Genomic DNA, 19549 nt, shown 5'->3' on the forward strand with positions numbered 1-19549 from the left:
AACAAATTGAATTTGTTACTTGATTAATAAAAATAAACAAAGTTTTAATTTATTTCAGGTTAGTGTATCTTATGCTAATATGGAAATTCCAAACAGTCCTATTAAAGTTACTGTAGGTTCAAAAGTTGATGTCAGCAAAATAAAAGTGGATGGTCTTGAACCAAGTATGTTTTATTTATTCCAGTATCTCTTTAAATATAAATTTAAACTAATAAATTTATAATTCACTTTGCCTATTTTTAGTTATTATTTTAAAATTAACAGAAAACAATGTATCTCACAATTAAAGTGAATTGTTATAGAAGCAATAAATATTTTTTGGTTAAAATATGTCCATTGACAGATTTATTTATTTATTTTGCTAAATATATGAAATACACAAAAATGAATACTTATATATCTTTATTCCTCAGTCTACTTAAATATTAATTAGAAATTGACTTGTACTTTCTATTTAAAATTTGCTAACTTTTAAGCTTCCATAAAATATGCATAACAGTACACTATTTAACAATGGGCAATTTTGACCATAAAATATTATCAGAATTACAGATCAAAATATATTCTAAGGAACATTCAACTGCTTATCTTCTAAAGCATTTATTATAAATAATTCATTTGTTAAATATAANATATGTCAATTCAATATCTGCATAACTTGATATATTTTCATTATATTAAAAATAAAATACTTTTTGATATATTATAAATGAGAGATTTATATTAAATCAAGTGCATACATTAATGTATTAAGCAACTTAATAAACATGTGAGGAAAACCATAATTAATTAGTTATACACAAACATGTACCATACACAATATGTATTAGTATAACTTTTTATAACAGATTTAATATTTATTTTGGAAATGTAATGATGTATTTTGGCCATATCCAAAAATAATTTAGCTATTTATTGAAAACACAAAATTTGTCTAAAACTGTTATTAATTTATTTTTATCTTTTAAAATGCTAACTTATTAAATTAAAACTATATTGGCTACTCCCTGTCACTTCATAACTAGTCATGACAATACATATTTATTGTTAATGGTTAGTAATTAGTTTTAATTTAACACAATAACTAAATTTATTTTCATAAATTTGTAAAATTTATGAAAATAAATTTTGTAAAATTAACTTTTAAATAATTTACTTGTGTAATACACACATAAATAGCTTTAAACCTATTCTAGTTTTTAAATTATGTAAGCAATATTCCTTAATCAAATCTGGAAAACATTGTTAATCTTTTATTCTATATAGCAGCAAGTTATACTTCAGAATAGAAGAATCATGAAATAAGTTGTTATATTCATAGAATAAAAATTTAATTCATTTATTTATAGAATTAAATGTTCAGTGTGTTTAGAAATAGTTTTTCTTACTAGAATTTCTTAATTTTTTTGTGTTTTTATTATAGTCTGAAAATAAAATCATGCTTACATTTATTTATAGACTGTTTTATGTATTTTGAAAACAAGGAAAGTGTATAATGAACATCATAATCTCAGTTTCTAGAAAAACATTTGTTGATTAATGAAAGTTTGTATTGATAATGGATAAAATTTGAATTTGGTTTCAGTATAGAAGTTTTTAAATTATTTTTAATACATTATTTCTTTCAATTAAGCTCTGATACATTCCACACAAATCAAAAATGAATAGTCTTATTCACTTTGTTTTGCAAAATGATAATATGGCTCATAATGTAATTATGAAAATTATTTATGAAGCATTTTGAAAGAATGTATGAAAATATATGAATTTTATTTTTACATAAAGACAAGTTTCCTATAAATATGAAAATTGATTTATTAACATTTAAATTTAGTGAGTTTTCCTTTAAAAAATTTGAAAAATGAATAGTCTTATTCACTTTGTTTTGCAAAATGATAATATGGCTCATAATGTAATTATGAAAATTATTTATGAAGCATTTTGAAAGAATGTATGAAAATATATGAATTTTATTTTTACATAAAGACAAGTTTCCTATAAATATGAAAATTGATTTATTAACATTTAAATTTAGTGAGTTTTCCTTTAAAAAATTTGAAAAAAATAAAAATAAATTTTTGAAACAAACTGCAATAATATTTTTCATAATAATATATATATTAAACTTGTTTTAAAAATTTAATTATTACGTTATAAAGATTCGATTATATTATAGATTGAATTTATATCAACACTATATATTTACAACATTATTATATTATTATATTGATGAGAAAACATTAAATTACTAAATTTGTATTGAATTTTGAGGAAAAAAATATTTCATTCAAAAATCTTAAATCATATGGCACTTAAATCATAATCATATAAAATATTTTATAAAATTGGAATTTATTTTTATTAATATTCTAATCAAACATCTTTACTATACCCAATACAATTAAAGCTATCCATCAACCAAAGCTGAATATTAATATTCTACTAAGTAAGAAATTTATTTCTACAAACAATTAATGTATAAAAAATATCAATAAATTTTATTTATTATACAAAATAAATTGTAATTCCAGTATAATATAAAAATTACAACTGTTGAAATTTTAATAATAATCATGTCAAAATTTTTATATGTAATTAATTACAAGTTATTAGCTCAGCTTAAAAATAAATGTCAGCTTACAAATTTAATTATGACAACTAAAATTTGTTTAATAAATGTTTTTTGCATTTAGGGTACTTACATCAAAATTTCTAAAAGAATATGTACTTAGGACGTATTTTTAAATGTTATGAAAAAACAATTTTATCAACCATAAATTTTTGTTATATTGTTTAAGATTTTGCTTTAGCTTTATTCAAGAATTCTTATAAAATACAATGCATTATAATTAAACAGGTATGATTCTAGAATTGTACTGTTACATTTAATTTTATAAATAAATGATAGAAATAACCTCAAAAATGTTTTATCATATTTATTAAGATATGTGTAGAAAACATAAATTATAATTTATTTAAATTTAATATATTTTATTCAGGAACTGAATTTGCAAAACTTTCAATGCATAAAAAAAATCTTTTTAAAATAATTATGCAGTTTGTCTTCTATGAAATGATTTAAATTACTAATAAATCTAGCAATACAATTTGAAAAAATATTTTTAATGTATTCTGCATTGTTTAATAATTTTGAATAAAATATATTAAATTTGCATTTATTTTTATAATAGAAACTATATTTTAATTCTTAGAAAATTCAATATTAAAATACTTTAACATGAACTTCTTTTAAACTTTTTAAAGATTAACAATGTTTCTAAAACTACAACAAGAAAATATTCTAATAATTTATAGCTATGATGTGTATATCAGAAAATAACTTTAAAATTACTTTTAAAAATTTAATTTTTCAAACAGAAAAATATTTATATAAACTTTTTAAAGTTTTAATTACTGGTAATACTTAATTACCAGTAATTAACCATTGTCATAATAATGGTAACATATATATGAAATTAAGAATTAATGTAATGATTTTTTTAATATGTCAATTCAATATCTGCATAACTTGATATATTTTCATTATATTAAAAATAAAATACTTTTTGATATATTATAAATGAGAGATTTATATTAAATCAAGTGCATACATTAATGTATTAAGCAACTTAATAAACATGTGAGGAAAACCATAATTAATTAGTTATACACAAACATGTACCATACACAATATGTATTAGTATAACTTTTTATAACAGATTTAATATTTATTTTGGAAATGTAATGATGTATTTTGGCCATATCCAAAAATAATTTAGCTATTTATTGAAAACACAAAATTTGTCTAAAACTGTTATTAATTTATTTTTATCTTTTAAAATGCTAACTTATTAAATTAAAACTATATTGGCTACTCCCTGTCACTTCATAACTAGTCATGACAATACATATTTATTGTTAATGGTTAGTAATTAGTTTTAATTTAACACAATAACTAAATTTATTTTCATAAATTTGTAAAATTTATGAAAATAAATTTTGTAAAATTAACTTTTAAATAATTTACTTGTGTAATACACACATAAATAGCTTTAAACCTATTCTAGTTTTTAAATTATGTAAGCAATATTCCTTAATCAAATCTGGAAAACATTGTTAATCTTTTATTCTATATAGCAGCAAGTTATACTTCAGAATAGAAGAATCATGAAATAAGTTGTTATATTCATAGAATAAAAATTTAATTCATTTATTTATAGAATTAAATGTTCAGTGTGTTTAGAAATAGTTTTTCTTACTATATTATTTAAAATACTTCAAATCTATGTAATTGAAATATTTTAAGAATTAAAAAATGTTTAAAAGTTGTAAATAAATATTTCAATTCTTGTTGAATAATATTTATTTTCAATTTTTAACATAAGATTTAAACTTTTTTAACTATATTATAATAAAGTTTAAAAAGAAAAATCTGTTAAAAATGAACTGATCTGATATTTATACATATTAAGTTACTTTTTGACAGATTTTATTCATTAATTTTAATTAGTAATAATTTTTTTAAAATATTTATGTAAATTATTTATTTAAATTCTATTTATTTAAAATTAAAAACAGAATGTTCAAAAAATTATTTTTTAAGTTTTGTAACTATCTAAACTTAGTACTATCATTATCATATATATATAATAAAAAAATATATATATATAACAGCTTTGCTTAACTATTAGCTATGCATGTCTAAATTCTAAATATCTGTAAATTATATATTTTGACATGGATTAAATATGGCAAAATTCATCTCACAAAAATAGTGTTTTTTAATATAATAAAAATGTGTTGTCATATCAAGTATGCAGAAATAATGTAATGTTTAATACTTGGTTTGACTTCAGCTAATATCAATATTTTGTAAAATCAACTTCTAAATAATTTACTTAAATTATCTTGTCTTTAATTTATTTATTTGTTAAAATTACTACATTTAAAACTGTAGAAGGAAAGAAATTACTTGAGACATAGTTAAATTAAACCAAAGGAAAATCTACAAGATAAAAGTTTTTATAAATTGTATATTTGCAAATTTGATTTGAAATGCATTTATTTTATATAAGTGATTAAAATTCATGAATCAAAAATAATTTTAAGACATTCTGTATTCTTGTTTTTAATTTTAAATAGATATTTTATATTTAAATTGATTTTTCAACAGCATTGAATGATTTTATAATAATATTTATTAATAATAATAATGGCATGATTATCTATGCAGTAGTTTATATTAATTTAAACTTTTTGATATTTATTTTTAAAAAATGTATTCATTTTCTTACTTACAAAATGCATGGTTTAAATTTGTAATGATTCTATTTAAGAAACATGTCACTAATCATTATTTAATAAATTATAATTCTTCTTTTAACACTTTGGTATTGTTATATTGTTATTTTCTACTGTTTTTATTTTATATTTATTAAAATAAAAACAAATTTTAATATTTTTTCCAAATTAATTATTTAAAATTTTTTTTAAAGATATACCTTGAAATTTAAGAGAATTTAAATAAATTATTTTTTTAAACTTTAAAACTTTTTAATGACAATTATCTTTACATTGTTTATCTTGTTTTATCTCTATTTAATGTAAATGATTGTAATGAAAAGTTATTCTGAATTAATGATTTCCAAAGTGTTAATATAAAATTAATTGAATGAAATAATTATGATAAAATATTAAGGATCAAATTTTTATCTCAACTTTTAATTGCATATAATTATACCACAACATATTAATCAATTGAAAGTTATATACTTTTAACTTCTTGTATTTTTATATTACTTACTTATATTTCTTTTCTATGTTACTGATCTATAATGTAATTATAACATTTTTGAAATAAGTTTTTTTTCATGTTGTATCAATGAATGTCAGGAATTTATAATATAGATGCATCACTTTTAAACTTTCTATAATAATGTCTTTTTGTGCTAAAAGTGACTAATAAATAAGTCCTGCAATAGTTGCCTGTCCCTGTTTGCACCTAATAACTACTGCTAATCCTTAAATATCCTGTGTGAATTGAAGTGGGCTGAATGGGGTGCCCTATCTACTTTCACCCAATCAGCGGCTCCTATCAACTCCCTGCAGCAGTTCAGAGTGATCACCCAAGGTGCGGGAGGAAGCCATGCAGATTTTTCCATTACCATCACGAGTCCTTCTGGCCGGAAGATTCAAGCGCATGTTATCCCTACTGCGGAAGGCTTCTTGGTGAACTTCACACCAACAGAACTTGGCGAATATCTTCTGATCATCTCATTTGGAGGAACTCCACTTTCACCACATCCTTTCAGAATGACGTGCATGTATCCCGTTGACCATAACAAAGTTAGAGCTTTTGGACCTGGTTTAAGTAAAGGACAGGTTAATCGACCTGCTGAATTTATGATTGACACGAGAGGTGCTGGACAAGGAAATTTGGGTGTTACGGTCGAAGGTCCATGTGAAGCTGCCATAAACTGTCGTGATAACGGAGATGGAACTTGTTCAGTTGTATATTTTCCCACTGAAGTTGGAGATTACAATATTAATATCACCTTCAATAATCTACACATTCCAGGATCACCATTTACAGCAATCATGATGACTGATGTTGATGTCCGGAACATCAGGGTGATGGGCAGCGGCATTCAGCCCCAGGGTATGGGAGCCAAACAAATAACCCCACCAAAATTATTATTATTTTTTCTTTTCCATTTAGTACGTGCTTTATGCATGAATAAAAATTATAGCTATTGTAAATTTTAAATTCTAAATTTAAATTAGCTTTGGCTATTAAGTTATTATTGTCAGAAATAAATATAGAAAGTATTAAATTTCTTGGAATGAAATCTTTTCTGAAGAGAGCTGAATTTAGCATTGCTGTAGTTTTAGCTGCTTATCAGCTGTTAAATTTCTGCTAATGCTGCCAAATTTTTATAAATGCATGAAAAATATAGATACTAATTTTTAAATTTCTATGAACATATTTTAAATAAAAGGAGGTTAATAAAAAGCTCTCTTTAAAAAATTTTATTTTTTTAAATACAGTTTTATCTTAAAAATAATTTTTCATAATTTGATGTAAATATATATAAACATCCAGTCATAAGTAAATAGTTAAAAACGTGATAAATTGTTGTAAGAATATGAAAAAGTATTTTAAAAAGATTTTTTGGGGAGAAATTAGAAAGTCTTAAATGATAATTGATTGGTGTTTTTAAATATTTTATTCAAATTATGAATTTGATTTCTTAAATATAAATTGACTTTTTTAACATTGGTTCCATTTTATCAGGTGTATTCTTGGATTCGCCGACGGATTTCATTGTCGATGCTCGAGCAGTTTCAAAAAGAAGTGATGCTAAAGTTCAATGTACAATTACAAATCCATCTGGAACGAGAACTGATTCATTAGTTCATAGTTTGAATGACGGTACTTACCGAATCTGTTATACTCCATTTGAAGAAGGTAATATATTCAAAAATATATATAGTATTTCTTTTATGAAATAAAATATTAAAACATTAGGATTTTTAAATCTTTAGAACAAAGACAATTTATTGATTACATTAGAATTTTTTTTTTAATAAAAATCGAAAAATTTGGATTAAAAAAAATAGATTTGAGACATAAAAAATCATGTAAATATAAGCATTACAATTAATTAAATTGCAGTTCTAAAACAAAATATAGTTTTAAAGTTTAAATTTATAGAACAATACATTATTATGGTTCAATGTGTAATTTAAGTATGTGTTCTGCTTTTACAGTTTAAATCATCAATTGAAAAGTTCCAGCATAAGCAATAAATTTACTTTAATTCTATTATTAAATATTATAATAATATCTTATATTTATAATTCTTTAATTTTTGTTACAGGTAGACACACAATAGATATATCATATGATGGTGTTCCAGTACCAGGAAGTCCATTTAAAGTAAATGTGATGAGAGGTTGTGATCCACGAAAATGTAAAGCATTCGGTCCAGGATTGGAGCATGGTATAGTTAATCAAGTAAGAAATACAATATTTAATTTTAATTTATATAAAGTTGATTTTAAACATTTTTTCATAGAATTCAGTTAAACATAACAGCATTATAACNAATACGTAATTAGCAAAAAAAAGTTGAAATAAAGTGATTAAAGAAAAATTATTACAAATATCGTAAATAACAGTTCACAAATGCATATATAGAGATATTTTTTGGAGGGGGAAATGGTCTTCACAATTTGAAATCGATCGAACACAGTGAAATTCTCGTATACACTCGCGCCATATATCATAGGATAAATGTACTGTGCCAGAAATCTTCGCAGGAGTATATTAAACGACTTCCCAAAATTTCATGGCAATCAGATAAACGGTGTGGTAATGCATGAAGGACAGACACACAGACATACATTCATTTTTATATATATATAGATTATACAGTTTGATAGTTTATAGGTGATAGTTTTACCTGATGTATTATATGACAATAACTTGCTTTGTCATGATTTGAATATAGTATCTTATTTCTATCCTGATGTCTGTTTTAAAGATATAACTACATTTACAATTTAGGTACAATGGAAATTATAGATGAACTGAAATATATCATTTTTTTATTATAAAGTCACTATATAATGATGATAACAATATATTTTATTTAATTCCATATACAGTGGTGCCTCGTATAATGTACTTAATCCGTTCCAAGTGCATGTCCGTTAAGTGAAAAGTCCGTTATACGAAACGCATTTTCCCATAGAAATACATGTTAAAACATATAATTCGTTCCGCAGCATAAAATAACTGTACTNAAATTTAAGAGAATTTAAATAAATTATTTTTTTAAACTTTAAAACTTTTTAATGACAATTATCTTTACATTGTTTATCTTGTTTTATCTCTATTTAATGTAAATGATTGTAATGAAAAGTTATTCTGAATTAATGATTTCCAAAGTGTTAATATAAAATTAATTGAATGAAATAATTATGATAAAATATTAAGGATCAAATTTTTATCTCAACTTTTAATTGCATATAATTATACCACAACATATTAATCAATTGAAAGTTATATACTTTTAACTTCTTGTATTTTTATATTACTTACTTATATTTCTTTTCTATGTTACTGATCTATAATGTAATTATAACATTTTTGAAATAAGTTTTTTTTCATGTTGTATCAATGAATGTCAGGAATTTATAATATAGATGCATCACTTTTAAACTTTCTATAATAATGTCTTTTTGTGCTAAAAGTGACTAATAAATAAGTCCTGCAATAGTTGCCTGTCCCTGTTTGCACCTAATAACTACTGCTAATCCTTAAATATCCTGTGTGAATTGAAGTGGGCTGAATGGGGTGCCCTATCTACTTTCACCCAATCAGCGGCTCCTATCAACTCCCTGCAGCAGTTCAGAGTGATCACCCAAGGTGCGGGAGGAAGCCATGCAGATTTTTCCATTACCATCACGAGTCCTTCTGGCCGGAAGATTCAAGCGCATGTTATCCCTACTGCGGAAGGCTTCTTGGTGAACTTCACACCAACAGAACTTGGCGAATATCTTCTGATCATCTCATTTGGAGGAACTCCACTTTCACCACATCCTTTCAGAATGACGTGCATGTATCCCGTTGACCATAACAAAGTTAGAGCTTTTGGACCTGGTTTAAGTAAAGGACAGGTTAATCGACCTGCTGAATTTATGATTGACACGAGAGGTGCTGGACAAGGAAATTTGGGTGTTACGGTCGAAGGTCCATGTGAAGCTGCCATAAACTGTCGTGATAACGGAGATGGAACTTGTTCAGTTGTATATTTTCCCACTGAAGTTGGAGATTACAATATTAATATCACCTTCAATAATCTACACATTCCAGGATCACCATTTACAGCAATCATGATGACTGATGTTGATGTCCGGAACATCAGGGTGATGGGCAGCGGCATTCAGCCCCAGGGTATGGGAGCCAAACAAATAACCCCACCAAAATTATTATTATTTTTTCTTTTCCATTTAGTACGTGCTTTATGCATGAATAAAAATTATAGCTATTGTAAATTTTAAATTCTAAATTTAAATTAGCTTTGGCTATTAAGTTATTATTGTCAGAAATAAATATAGAAAGTATTAAATTTCTTGGAATGAAATCTTTTCTGAAGAGAGCTGAATTTAGCATTGCTGTAGTTTTAGCTGCTTATCAGCTGTTAAATTTCTGCTAATGCTGCCAAATTTTTATAAATGCATGAAAAATATAGATACTAATTTTTAAATTTCTATGAACATATTTTAAATAAAAGGAGGTTAATAAANTTTTGCTTTCCGGTTTGCTTCTATTAGTTGGCGGTCTACCACGTTTTTTTGGTGAACGTTGCATACTCATTAATTATTAATTTTCCTCGAACTTGGTTATTTCTTATTAGTATTAAACACTTTTGATTAATTCAGATAATAAAATTGAAAAATACACTAAATTCTAGATTCACGTCGAGGTGTAGAAACAAAGTCACCAGCAGCGCTCACGGTCAAGTCACGCCCCCAATATCATATATATATATATATGATATTAAAGAATACAGATTTACTGTTATCTTATTGAAAAATGTGTGGAACAAAATATTGTTAGCTACATTATAAATTATTTTAGTTAGAGGATTTCATTTATTTTTTACATAAACTTGGCAATGCTATGAAAGCAATGATTGCTACCCCAGAATAACATAACATAACAACAACAAACTCATAATAAAAAAAGATGAAAAGAAAAAACAAAAAATTAATAACATCAACAGTTTAATCATTATTGTAATTCTAAGATTTTAATTTTTATCATTTTTATTAGAATGGATCTCCTGAGTTCTGTACTAAAATTTACAATATAATTTATTTTTGAATCTGTTATTCTGTAAAGATTTTTTGAAATTCAATATACTAGCATTTATTTTCATATAGAAACTTAAAAATCACTCTATTTTTCATAATTGATTAAAATCTTAAAATAAATTTTTAGTGTTTTTTAACTGTGTAAATTCAAGTTTTACAGTATCGTATTATTATGAAACGTTTTGATAAAATTAAAAAAATTTTAAAAATCCTAATTAGATTTTGTGTTAATATGATCCAAGTCTTATGTAAAAACAAAAGTGTTTGAGCACATTATTCATTTTTGTTATTTAATATCCAGCAAGATGGATCCACTTTCACTATTTTGATGGATATTTTNTGGCAGTCTAAATTTAAATGACAAATTAATTTATAATTAAAAATTATTAAAAGTATAATAATGCTTTGGATAGTTAGTTTCTAATATAAAAAATTATGATAAAATGACAAAATGATATAAATCAAACACAGTGGAGTCCACTTAACAGAGCATCAAATAAAATCACTTAAGAGAATATTCTCCCATGTTCCTAATTTTCTGTTTTACATTTTACATTAATGGGACCTCTGTTAACAGAAAACTGGATAATAGAGCAATATTGATATCTGTTTAAATGAGTGCAGCAGTGTTGGCATTTTTAGAGCAACAGTCTGTACAACAGAGTTCTATTCTAAGGAAGATTTGTAAGGTTCTATCTTTAATCTTAAGGTGCATCACCACTCTGCATATGGTGACAGGGCTCTATGTTAAAATATTTGTTTAAATTTGGCAAAACCTTCCATTGGTCTGTTTTATAATAAGTTGACAATCAAAAGATTTCTCACAGAACCATAATGAACACATGAGAAGCAATTGCATATTAAAAAAGTATCATAAAATATATGAACAAACAGTGCAATTCATATATACATCTTTATCTTGAGGGAATATGGTAAGAAGTGATTAGCAGCCAGATATCAGAGGTTTCATGATCTTACTTTAAGTGGCACTGAACTTATTTGTATTTATGCTGTAGGTCCATTAGAAAGCATTCAGAAATTTTCAAGTAAGGACATTCACATCTTTTCAGCTAAGCCACCTGCTGCAATTCTGGGAAGAAAGTAATGTGACTAATAAATATATTTTATATTATATAATATACAGTATATTTATTATATAATATTTATTTACTGATTATTTGATAGAACAATAAAATTTATGTAATGCAAGTTCAACAGCAGGTAGTGATAGCAAGCAGGAAATAAAATTGATGTATAAGAATGGAAACCACTAAGTTATAGTAAAATTGTTATAGTGAATTTTAACATTTTTAAGTGTGTTATAACTTACATAAATTCCCAAGAGATGAAAAATGAAGAGAATACCATTAACAACTAATTATGTGATCTTATTACTTTGGATAAGGGCATATGACACACTGATCCCGAGGGTGCTCTCTTTAAGTGGACTCAACTGTACTTAAATGAAGAAAAAACTTTGATAATTGAATTATGAAAATAAAAACTTTTTTTTATCAATCTTTTACCTCATCTAAAAATAACTTTTATCTCAATTTAGCATCAAGTAAATTTTTCTCACCAATAGCCTTTAAGTTTTCAACTGTAAATTAACTCTTGTGAATGTAAATAATATAATGTCATCAATGTAATTCAAGAACTGACATTGTAATTAATCTGATGATAGTTTTATAAGTTTCCACAAATATATTTAGTTAAATTTCTTGTGAACCAACTTAAGAGTTAAAATTTAGGATGTCCTTGACTCAAGATTCTATTCATCTTAATTGCTGAAGCAAGTATATTATATATAAACATAGCTTTTTTTTTTTTTTTTCTTTCTTTTGCAAAATAGATTTCAACTTAATTTATAAATCCTCATACTGCACAGTTTATAACATATTTGTAAACAGTGTCATATGTTTATATTACTATATGTTTATAGATTTATTGAATTTTTGGCAAGAAAAAATATCTTTTTTGTTTATCTTATACTTTATTTAAATCCATGAAGGTTACATGTAATTTTTTTCTTTTTGTAAAGTTGGCTTTATTATAATAAAATAAAAATAAACATTCCATAGTATCAAACTTTCTCATCCAAAAATGAAGCATAAATTTTTAATATTTTTTAAAAATATTTCCAATGAATTGCTATTGAGAGAAATCATATGATAAATTTTGAAATATGAGACAATGCAATGTCACAAAATATTCTGTATAAAAACTTATTATTTTTAATACAAATTATTTTGTTAGAGCTTAATTTTGCTGTCTGTTTGTCTGTCCTTCCTTAATCTCAAGAATGGAGTTAGCTGAAAATTGAGATTAGATATGGAAAGCTTATTGGAGCTTATTGATGAGACGCCCTGATTAACTATATACAAACTTCCGATTTGCACTGGAAGGCACCATTATTTTACTTTGAAAATTTTCCCCTGAAAGGAGTTAGGTGATTGGCACAACTCTATTGCTAACAGAAAGTATGATATAGGTGCAAGACTACTAATTTGAGGTGGAGAGCATATATTTTAAATAAAATAAAATAAAAATATGATTAAAAATTGCAGTCTGGCATTGTGANTATGAAAAAGTATTTTAAAAAGATTTTTTGGGGAGAAATTAGAAAGTCTTAAATGATAATTGATTGGTGTTTTTAAATATTTTATTCAAATTATGAATTTGATTTCTTAAATATAAATTGACTTTTTTAACATTGGTTCCATTTTATCAGGTGTATTCTTGGATTCGCCGACGGATTTCATTGTCGATGCTCGAGCAGTTTCAAAAAGAAGTGATGCTAAAGTTCAATGTACAATTACAAATCCATCTGGAACGAGAACTGATTCATTAGTTCATAGTTTGAATGACGGTACTTACCGAATCTGTTATACTCCATTTGAAGAAGGTAATATATTCAAAAATATATATAGTATTTCTTTTATGAAATAAAATATTAAAACATTAGGATTTTTAAATCTTTAGAACAAAGACAATTTATTGATTACATTAGAATTTTTTTTTTAATAAAAATCGAAAAATTTGGATTAAAAAAAATAGATTTGAGACATAAAAAATCATGTAAATATAAGCATTACAATTAATTAAATTGCAGTTCTAAAACAAAATATAGTTTTAAAGTTTAAATTTATAGAACAATACATTATTATGGTTCAATGTGTAATTTAAGTATGTGTTCTGCTTTTACAGTTTAAATCATCAATTGAAAAGTTCCAGCATAAGCAATAAATTTACTTTAATTCTATTATTAAATATTATAATAATATCTTATATTTATAATTCTTTAATTTTTGTTACAGGTAGACACACAATAGATATATCATATGATGGTGTTCCAGTACCAGGAAGTCCATTTAAAGTAAATGTGATGAGAGGTTGTGATCCACGAAAATGTAAAGCATTCGGTCCAGGATTGGAGCATGGTATAGTTAATCAAGTAAGAAATACAATATTTAATTTTAATTTATATAAAGTTGATTTTAAACATTTTTTCATAGAATTCAGTTAAACATAACAGCATTATAACTTCTTAGTATTAATTATAGTATACTTTTTCTTGAGATACATTATAAAGTTGTAAAATTTGTTAAATATTATGAAGAAAATATTGTATAAGAATATTTTGAGTTATTTAAATTTTGGATATTTAGTAAGATTATTCAGTCAAAATTAAATATATTTTAATTGATTTAAATTTTTTAAAATCTTAAGCTGGCTACCCATGTACTGGTATACCAGACAAGCACATCTGTTCAGGTATACTGATGTGTGTAATCAGCTTTAGAATTTAAATTATCTTGAACCTTGAATAAAATTTAAAATATATATACACAGTGAAATATTTTTATAATAAACCTTGTAATAATGAACTCTTCAGAATAACAAACTTTTAAATTTTCCATAGGAATTATCAGTTTAATGAACTTTATTGAGAGGTACAGTACTTTCAAGTTTGTTATCCTTAACCACTCGACAGTGAGGGATGGATATATCTGTTAAATTCTTTTGGGGTATCGCCAAAAACTACCATGAAAAAAAATTCGCATAAAAAATGAATTATGTAACAATAAAAAAAGACTTTTCTTTACTAGACATAACTGTTTACAAAATCTTTTTCCAAAACGGTAATGAGAAAAAACACATGGAAAAAATATTTTAAAAATTTCCCATGTTTATTCTCCACTACTTTGGGATAGCACTATACCTGACTATCCCACTGTTGAAAGGTTAATATTTTCATATCAATATGTTTGAGCATTGAAAATTAAAATTATAAATTATAACCATAATTGTAAATGTCTTAATAATTTTATTATGTGATATAATTATTTTAAGAATGAAGTTATGATATTTAATCATAATACTATTCTGACCTTTCAAATAAATAAAAATAAGCAATGAAAATAAAATGAGCAATTTAAACATTGTAGATTATTTCATAATAAAGAAAAAGGTATTGTCAGATTATAATGTTCCATAAAAACACAATTTTGTCACAAGTTTCATATTTATTGAGATGAAAAGTTTATTCTTAAGAATTTAGTCGGGTTCAAACTTGAAAATAATATGATTGAAGTAAATCACTAACAGTAATTCCTTCCTTTCTTCCTGGTTTTATATCAATAAAATAGATTTTAGTGATATTATTTAATTTAGTATTAATTGGAAATCATAAACTAATATTAATATTTGACTTATAAGATTTACCAAAAACATGTTCACTATTACTTTTTCAGATTTCAGTTTTTCTTATGATGCATGATGCATTCTTATTATGTACTTAAACCATGCATCATAAGGATGGCTAAATTATTGATATGGTTTTAATTTTGTTCTTGTGTTATATAATTTATATAATATGCAAAAATAGTCATTTGAGCAATTATAATTATAAATGATATCAATTTATATGCCTCAAACATATTCATATGAAAATTTTAGGGATAACAAACTTATAACAGTACTGTACCTCCCAATAAAGTTTGTTAAACTGATAATTTGTTGTAATGAAAAATATATGTTAATTATTATCAAGGAAGTTAAACAGCTGTATTTAAAATCATTTGCAATTTCATACAGGATTACAAATAACTTTTATACATAATTTTATAATATGCAAATATAGAATAAGAACTCATAATTTTGTATTTATATGAGTGAATATAATCAGAACTGTTTTTTACATACTAACAAAAAACACAAACAAAGAATAAACCTGAATGAAACACTGAAGTTTTTTTGGCTAAGAGTCAAGCATCATTCTGTAAAGAGAAATCAGATTTATCTATTGCTTCTTGTAGTCTTTGTTTTCTTCTTATGTAAAGTATTTATTACAGTTTACACAATGCTACTATAAATCAAGACTTAATCAAAAAGAATGCTCAAGTGACAACCATTTAATACCAATTTATCTTTAAGTGATCACAATCATTAAAGATAAATTGGTACAAAGTATACAATATATAATGTACGTGTTATACATTGTAATTAATTAATTTTATAATGATTAATGTTTTGTAGATAATAGTAAAAATTTCTCATTTTTTTTCTCTCTCTCTCTCTTTTATATATATATATATAAAAGAGAGAGTCAAGCATCATTATATATATATATAATGATGCTTGATCATTGCATAATGATGCATATCATATATAATGATATATATATATAACTCAACTAGAATTTAATTTCTTTTGCTTTTAATTTAAAAAATTTCCCAATTATAAAATATATATGTATTTTATAATTGACAGTTTATTTATTTACTATTTAAATTATAGCAATTTTAAACTTATATTTAGTATAAAGAATTTTAAGAGAGTCGGCAGTTAGATCTAAAAAAATTTACATTAAATACATTATTCTTCTAGTAGCCATTACTGATTCATACATCTTTTTTTAAATATCTTTTTTAACACAATGTAGTCTAATTATAAAACTAGGATTTCATTTATTCTGGATTTAACTAAAAAAACTGCAGAAGGAAAACCAAAGATTATAAATAACCAAAAATCCTGAAGAATTTTTACAAAATTTTTTGAAAACTTTGAATCACTGAATTAAGCTAATTGTTGAATTCTGTATAAATATATAATATTAAAGATGAATGTGCATTATATATTTTTTCAAATGTTTTTGTAAAAATAAAAATATTGCATAACATCAAATATCTAGATTTTTTAATATATATGTTATATTTTTAAGACTATAAAAGACTGCAAATATAAAAATAAACATTTAATGTGTAACTTTATATATGATATTATGTGCCATCTTCTAATAAATACAGAGGGGCTGAAATGTCAGTTAATCAAAAGATACTTTAAGACTATTTTAGAAATGGTTAAAAGCAGCTTGAAATAGCTGCAACGTTCAATGAAATGATTGAATTATGAATAATGACTTGCAGCTATTCCAAACTAATTTTTAATTTTGAAAACATTAAACAATAAAATTTAGAAATCAGATTTTTATTTAAGTTATAAATTTATCATAAAATTTGATCATTTGATTTATAGGTAGACTGTTAATATTAAATTAAAATGTTAGATTTAATTTATCTTTACATAATAAACTCATTATTATTTAAGGTAAATACGTTTACAGTTGAAACAAAAGGGGCAGGAAGTGGTGGTTTAGGATTAGCAATTGAAGGTCCATCTGAGGCTAAAATGACATGTAGAGATAATCGAGATGGCTCGTGTACAGTTGAGTATATACCAACTGAAGAAGGTCAATACGATATTGGTATTAAGTTTGCTGATCAACATATATCTGGTGAGTTTTATTCAACTTATTTCCATTATATATCTTAGATTAAATTTGAAGTTTAAAAATTACTATTTAGGAAGTCCATTTAAGATTCCTGTTACTCAAGACGTTGATGCTTCTAAGGTGAAAGCTTATGGTCCTGGTGTAGAACCTAATAATTGTCGTGCTGGAGTTCCTCTATCTTTTACTGTTGATGCCAAGAAATCTGGAAAGGCTCCTCTTGATGTTGATATTCAGACTGATAGAGGTAATAGAAACTTTTTGACATTTAAATTATGAATTATGCTTGAAAAAATTAAGTTTTGTTTGTTTGTACAGGTCCTTTACCTAAAAAACCAGATATCAAAGATAATAGAGATGGAACATACACTGTTACTTATTTTCCTCCTCCAGAAAATAGCAAATGCAATGTAAATGTTAAATATGGTGGCAAACCCATACCTGGAAGGTAAAAAACTTTTCAACATATTTTAAAGATGTATTTTAAATATATTTATTTTAAAATGTTAATAGTAAATTAATATGTTCATATTTTTTTTAAATTTCTTCATTTTATAAGAGAGAGTTTTCTGTTAAAGAACCAATTACTTTAAATGATCAGGATATATCTATAATAGACAAAATGAGATTGAACATGTTCAAAGTCAGTCTGAACTTTAACTACTATCCTTATCTCATTATTTAAAGATTAAAATCCATATCATTTACATTTGTAATAATAAATAAATGACTTATATGAGATAGAAGTGTAATTAAATTTTTGATTATATTTGAATTTTTCAAAGTTTACTCTTAAAATTTGATTGCTAAACTATTTGGAATTTTTTACTCTTTTTCCTAAATTTTCTGAACTATAAACATTTTAGAATCAACTTTTTTGAATTTTTCTGGATTCAGTTTTTAAGAGTGGCTGTGCACTACATTTTTTTTTATAATATTAACAAAATTTTATAGTATATATTCATTTTTGTTAAATCATGAGAATTCCCTCAATAAAGGAAATATATTTTACTGAATTATTTTAAATTAAACATAAAAGTATTATATTTACATATTAGTACAAGTATTATATACAAGTTATTTATGTTAACATTACTATATTTAGCAGAAGAATTTGTAATCCTAAATTAATTTAATTTTAATAATGTAATCAAATATATATTAGTGACATTGTCATAATGATACAAATTAATCATCATAACATTGTTATATAGTTAACTAGCTTACCCATCGCGCATTGCTGCGATCTCAGAAGAAAGGAAATTCAAGCAAACTTGTTATGATAAAATTCAATTTACATTTTATCATTTTTATTGAAACTTATTATTATTATTATTATTAATTTTCATCGGGAAAACATTTCAAAGTGTTGTTTCAATTCTATTTATTTATTGGAGTGCTTGTGGATACACGATATTTTTTGTTTTTCCGTCTGATGCGTACACGAATAAATCAAAGTTTTCCGACACGTGAGTTGGCCACATACAGTCATCCATGCGAGAAGCACAGATTCTCCAAATTTAGCCCACACGCTTGCAGCGATTGTCAGAAGTGCAATATTCCCTATTTTTATATATATATTTTTAATCCTTTATAATTTTAATTATTTAATTGCTCCTTCCTCTCTTCCTTGGCATGTTGTGAAATTTCTGATAGTTGGATAATAAACCGTTTTATTGTAATTTGTCTTTTTAAATTATTTTGAGTTGATATTAAAATTTGGAAAAGGGGGATCCCTAGATCGGTAAAATAGGCGAATTTCCTTCTACAACTTTGGTTGTTGTTCATGATACAGTTAAGGCTTTAACAAAGTTCGAGCGATTACGTAATTAGCAAAAAAAAGTTGAAATAAAGTGATTAAACAAAAATTATTAC

General features: G+C 24.3%; 1 protein-coding gene across 1 annotated transcript in view; it reads left to right on the forward strand.

Moving 5' to 3' along the window:
* Nucleotides 1-19549, forward strand: part of LOC111637673 (filamin-A-like) — a 96324-nt gene that overhangs the window by 44592 nt on the left and 32183 nt on the right. The window contains exons 16-21 of the mRNA XM_023383228.1: nt 6086-6658; nt 7295-7468; nt 7881-8017; nt 17494-17680; nt 17751-17921; nt 17993-18122. Of these exons, the coding sequence (XP_023238996.1) occupies nt 6086-6658; nt 7295-7468; nt 7881-8017; nt 17494-17680; nt 17751-17921; nt 17993-18122 (1372 nt within the window). The remainder of the gene's footprint in view (nt 1-6085; nt 6659-7294; nt 7469-7880; nt 8018-17493; nt 17681-17750; nt 17922-17992; nt 18123-19549) is intronic.

Source organism: Centruroides sculpturatus, unplaced genomic scaffold, assembly GCF_000671375.1.
Source record: "Centruroides sculpturatus isolate CEXI.00-Female unplaced genomic scaffold, Cexi_2.0 scaffold53, whole genome shotgun sequence".
In the NCBI taxonomy this organism is placed as follows: domain Eukaryota; kingdom Metazoa; phylum Arthropoda; class Arachnida; order Scorpiones; family Buthidae; genus Centruroides; species Centruroides sculpturatus.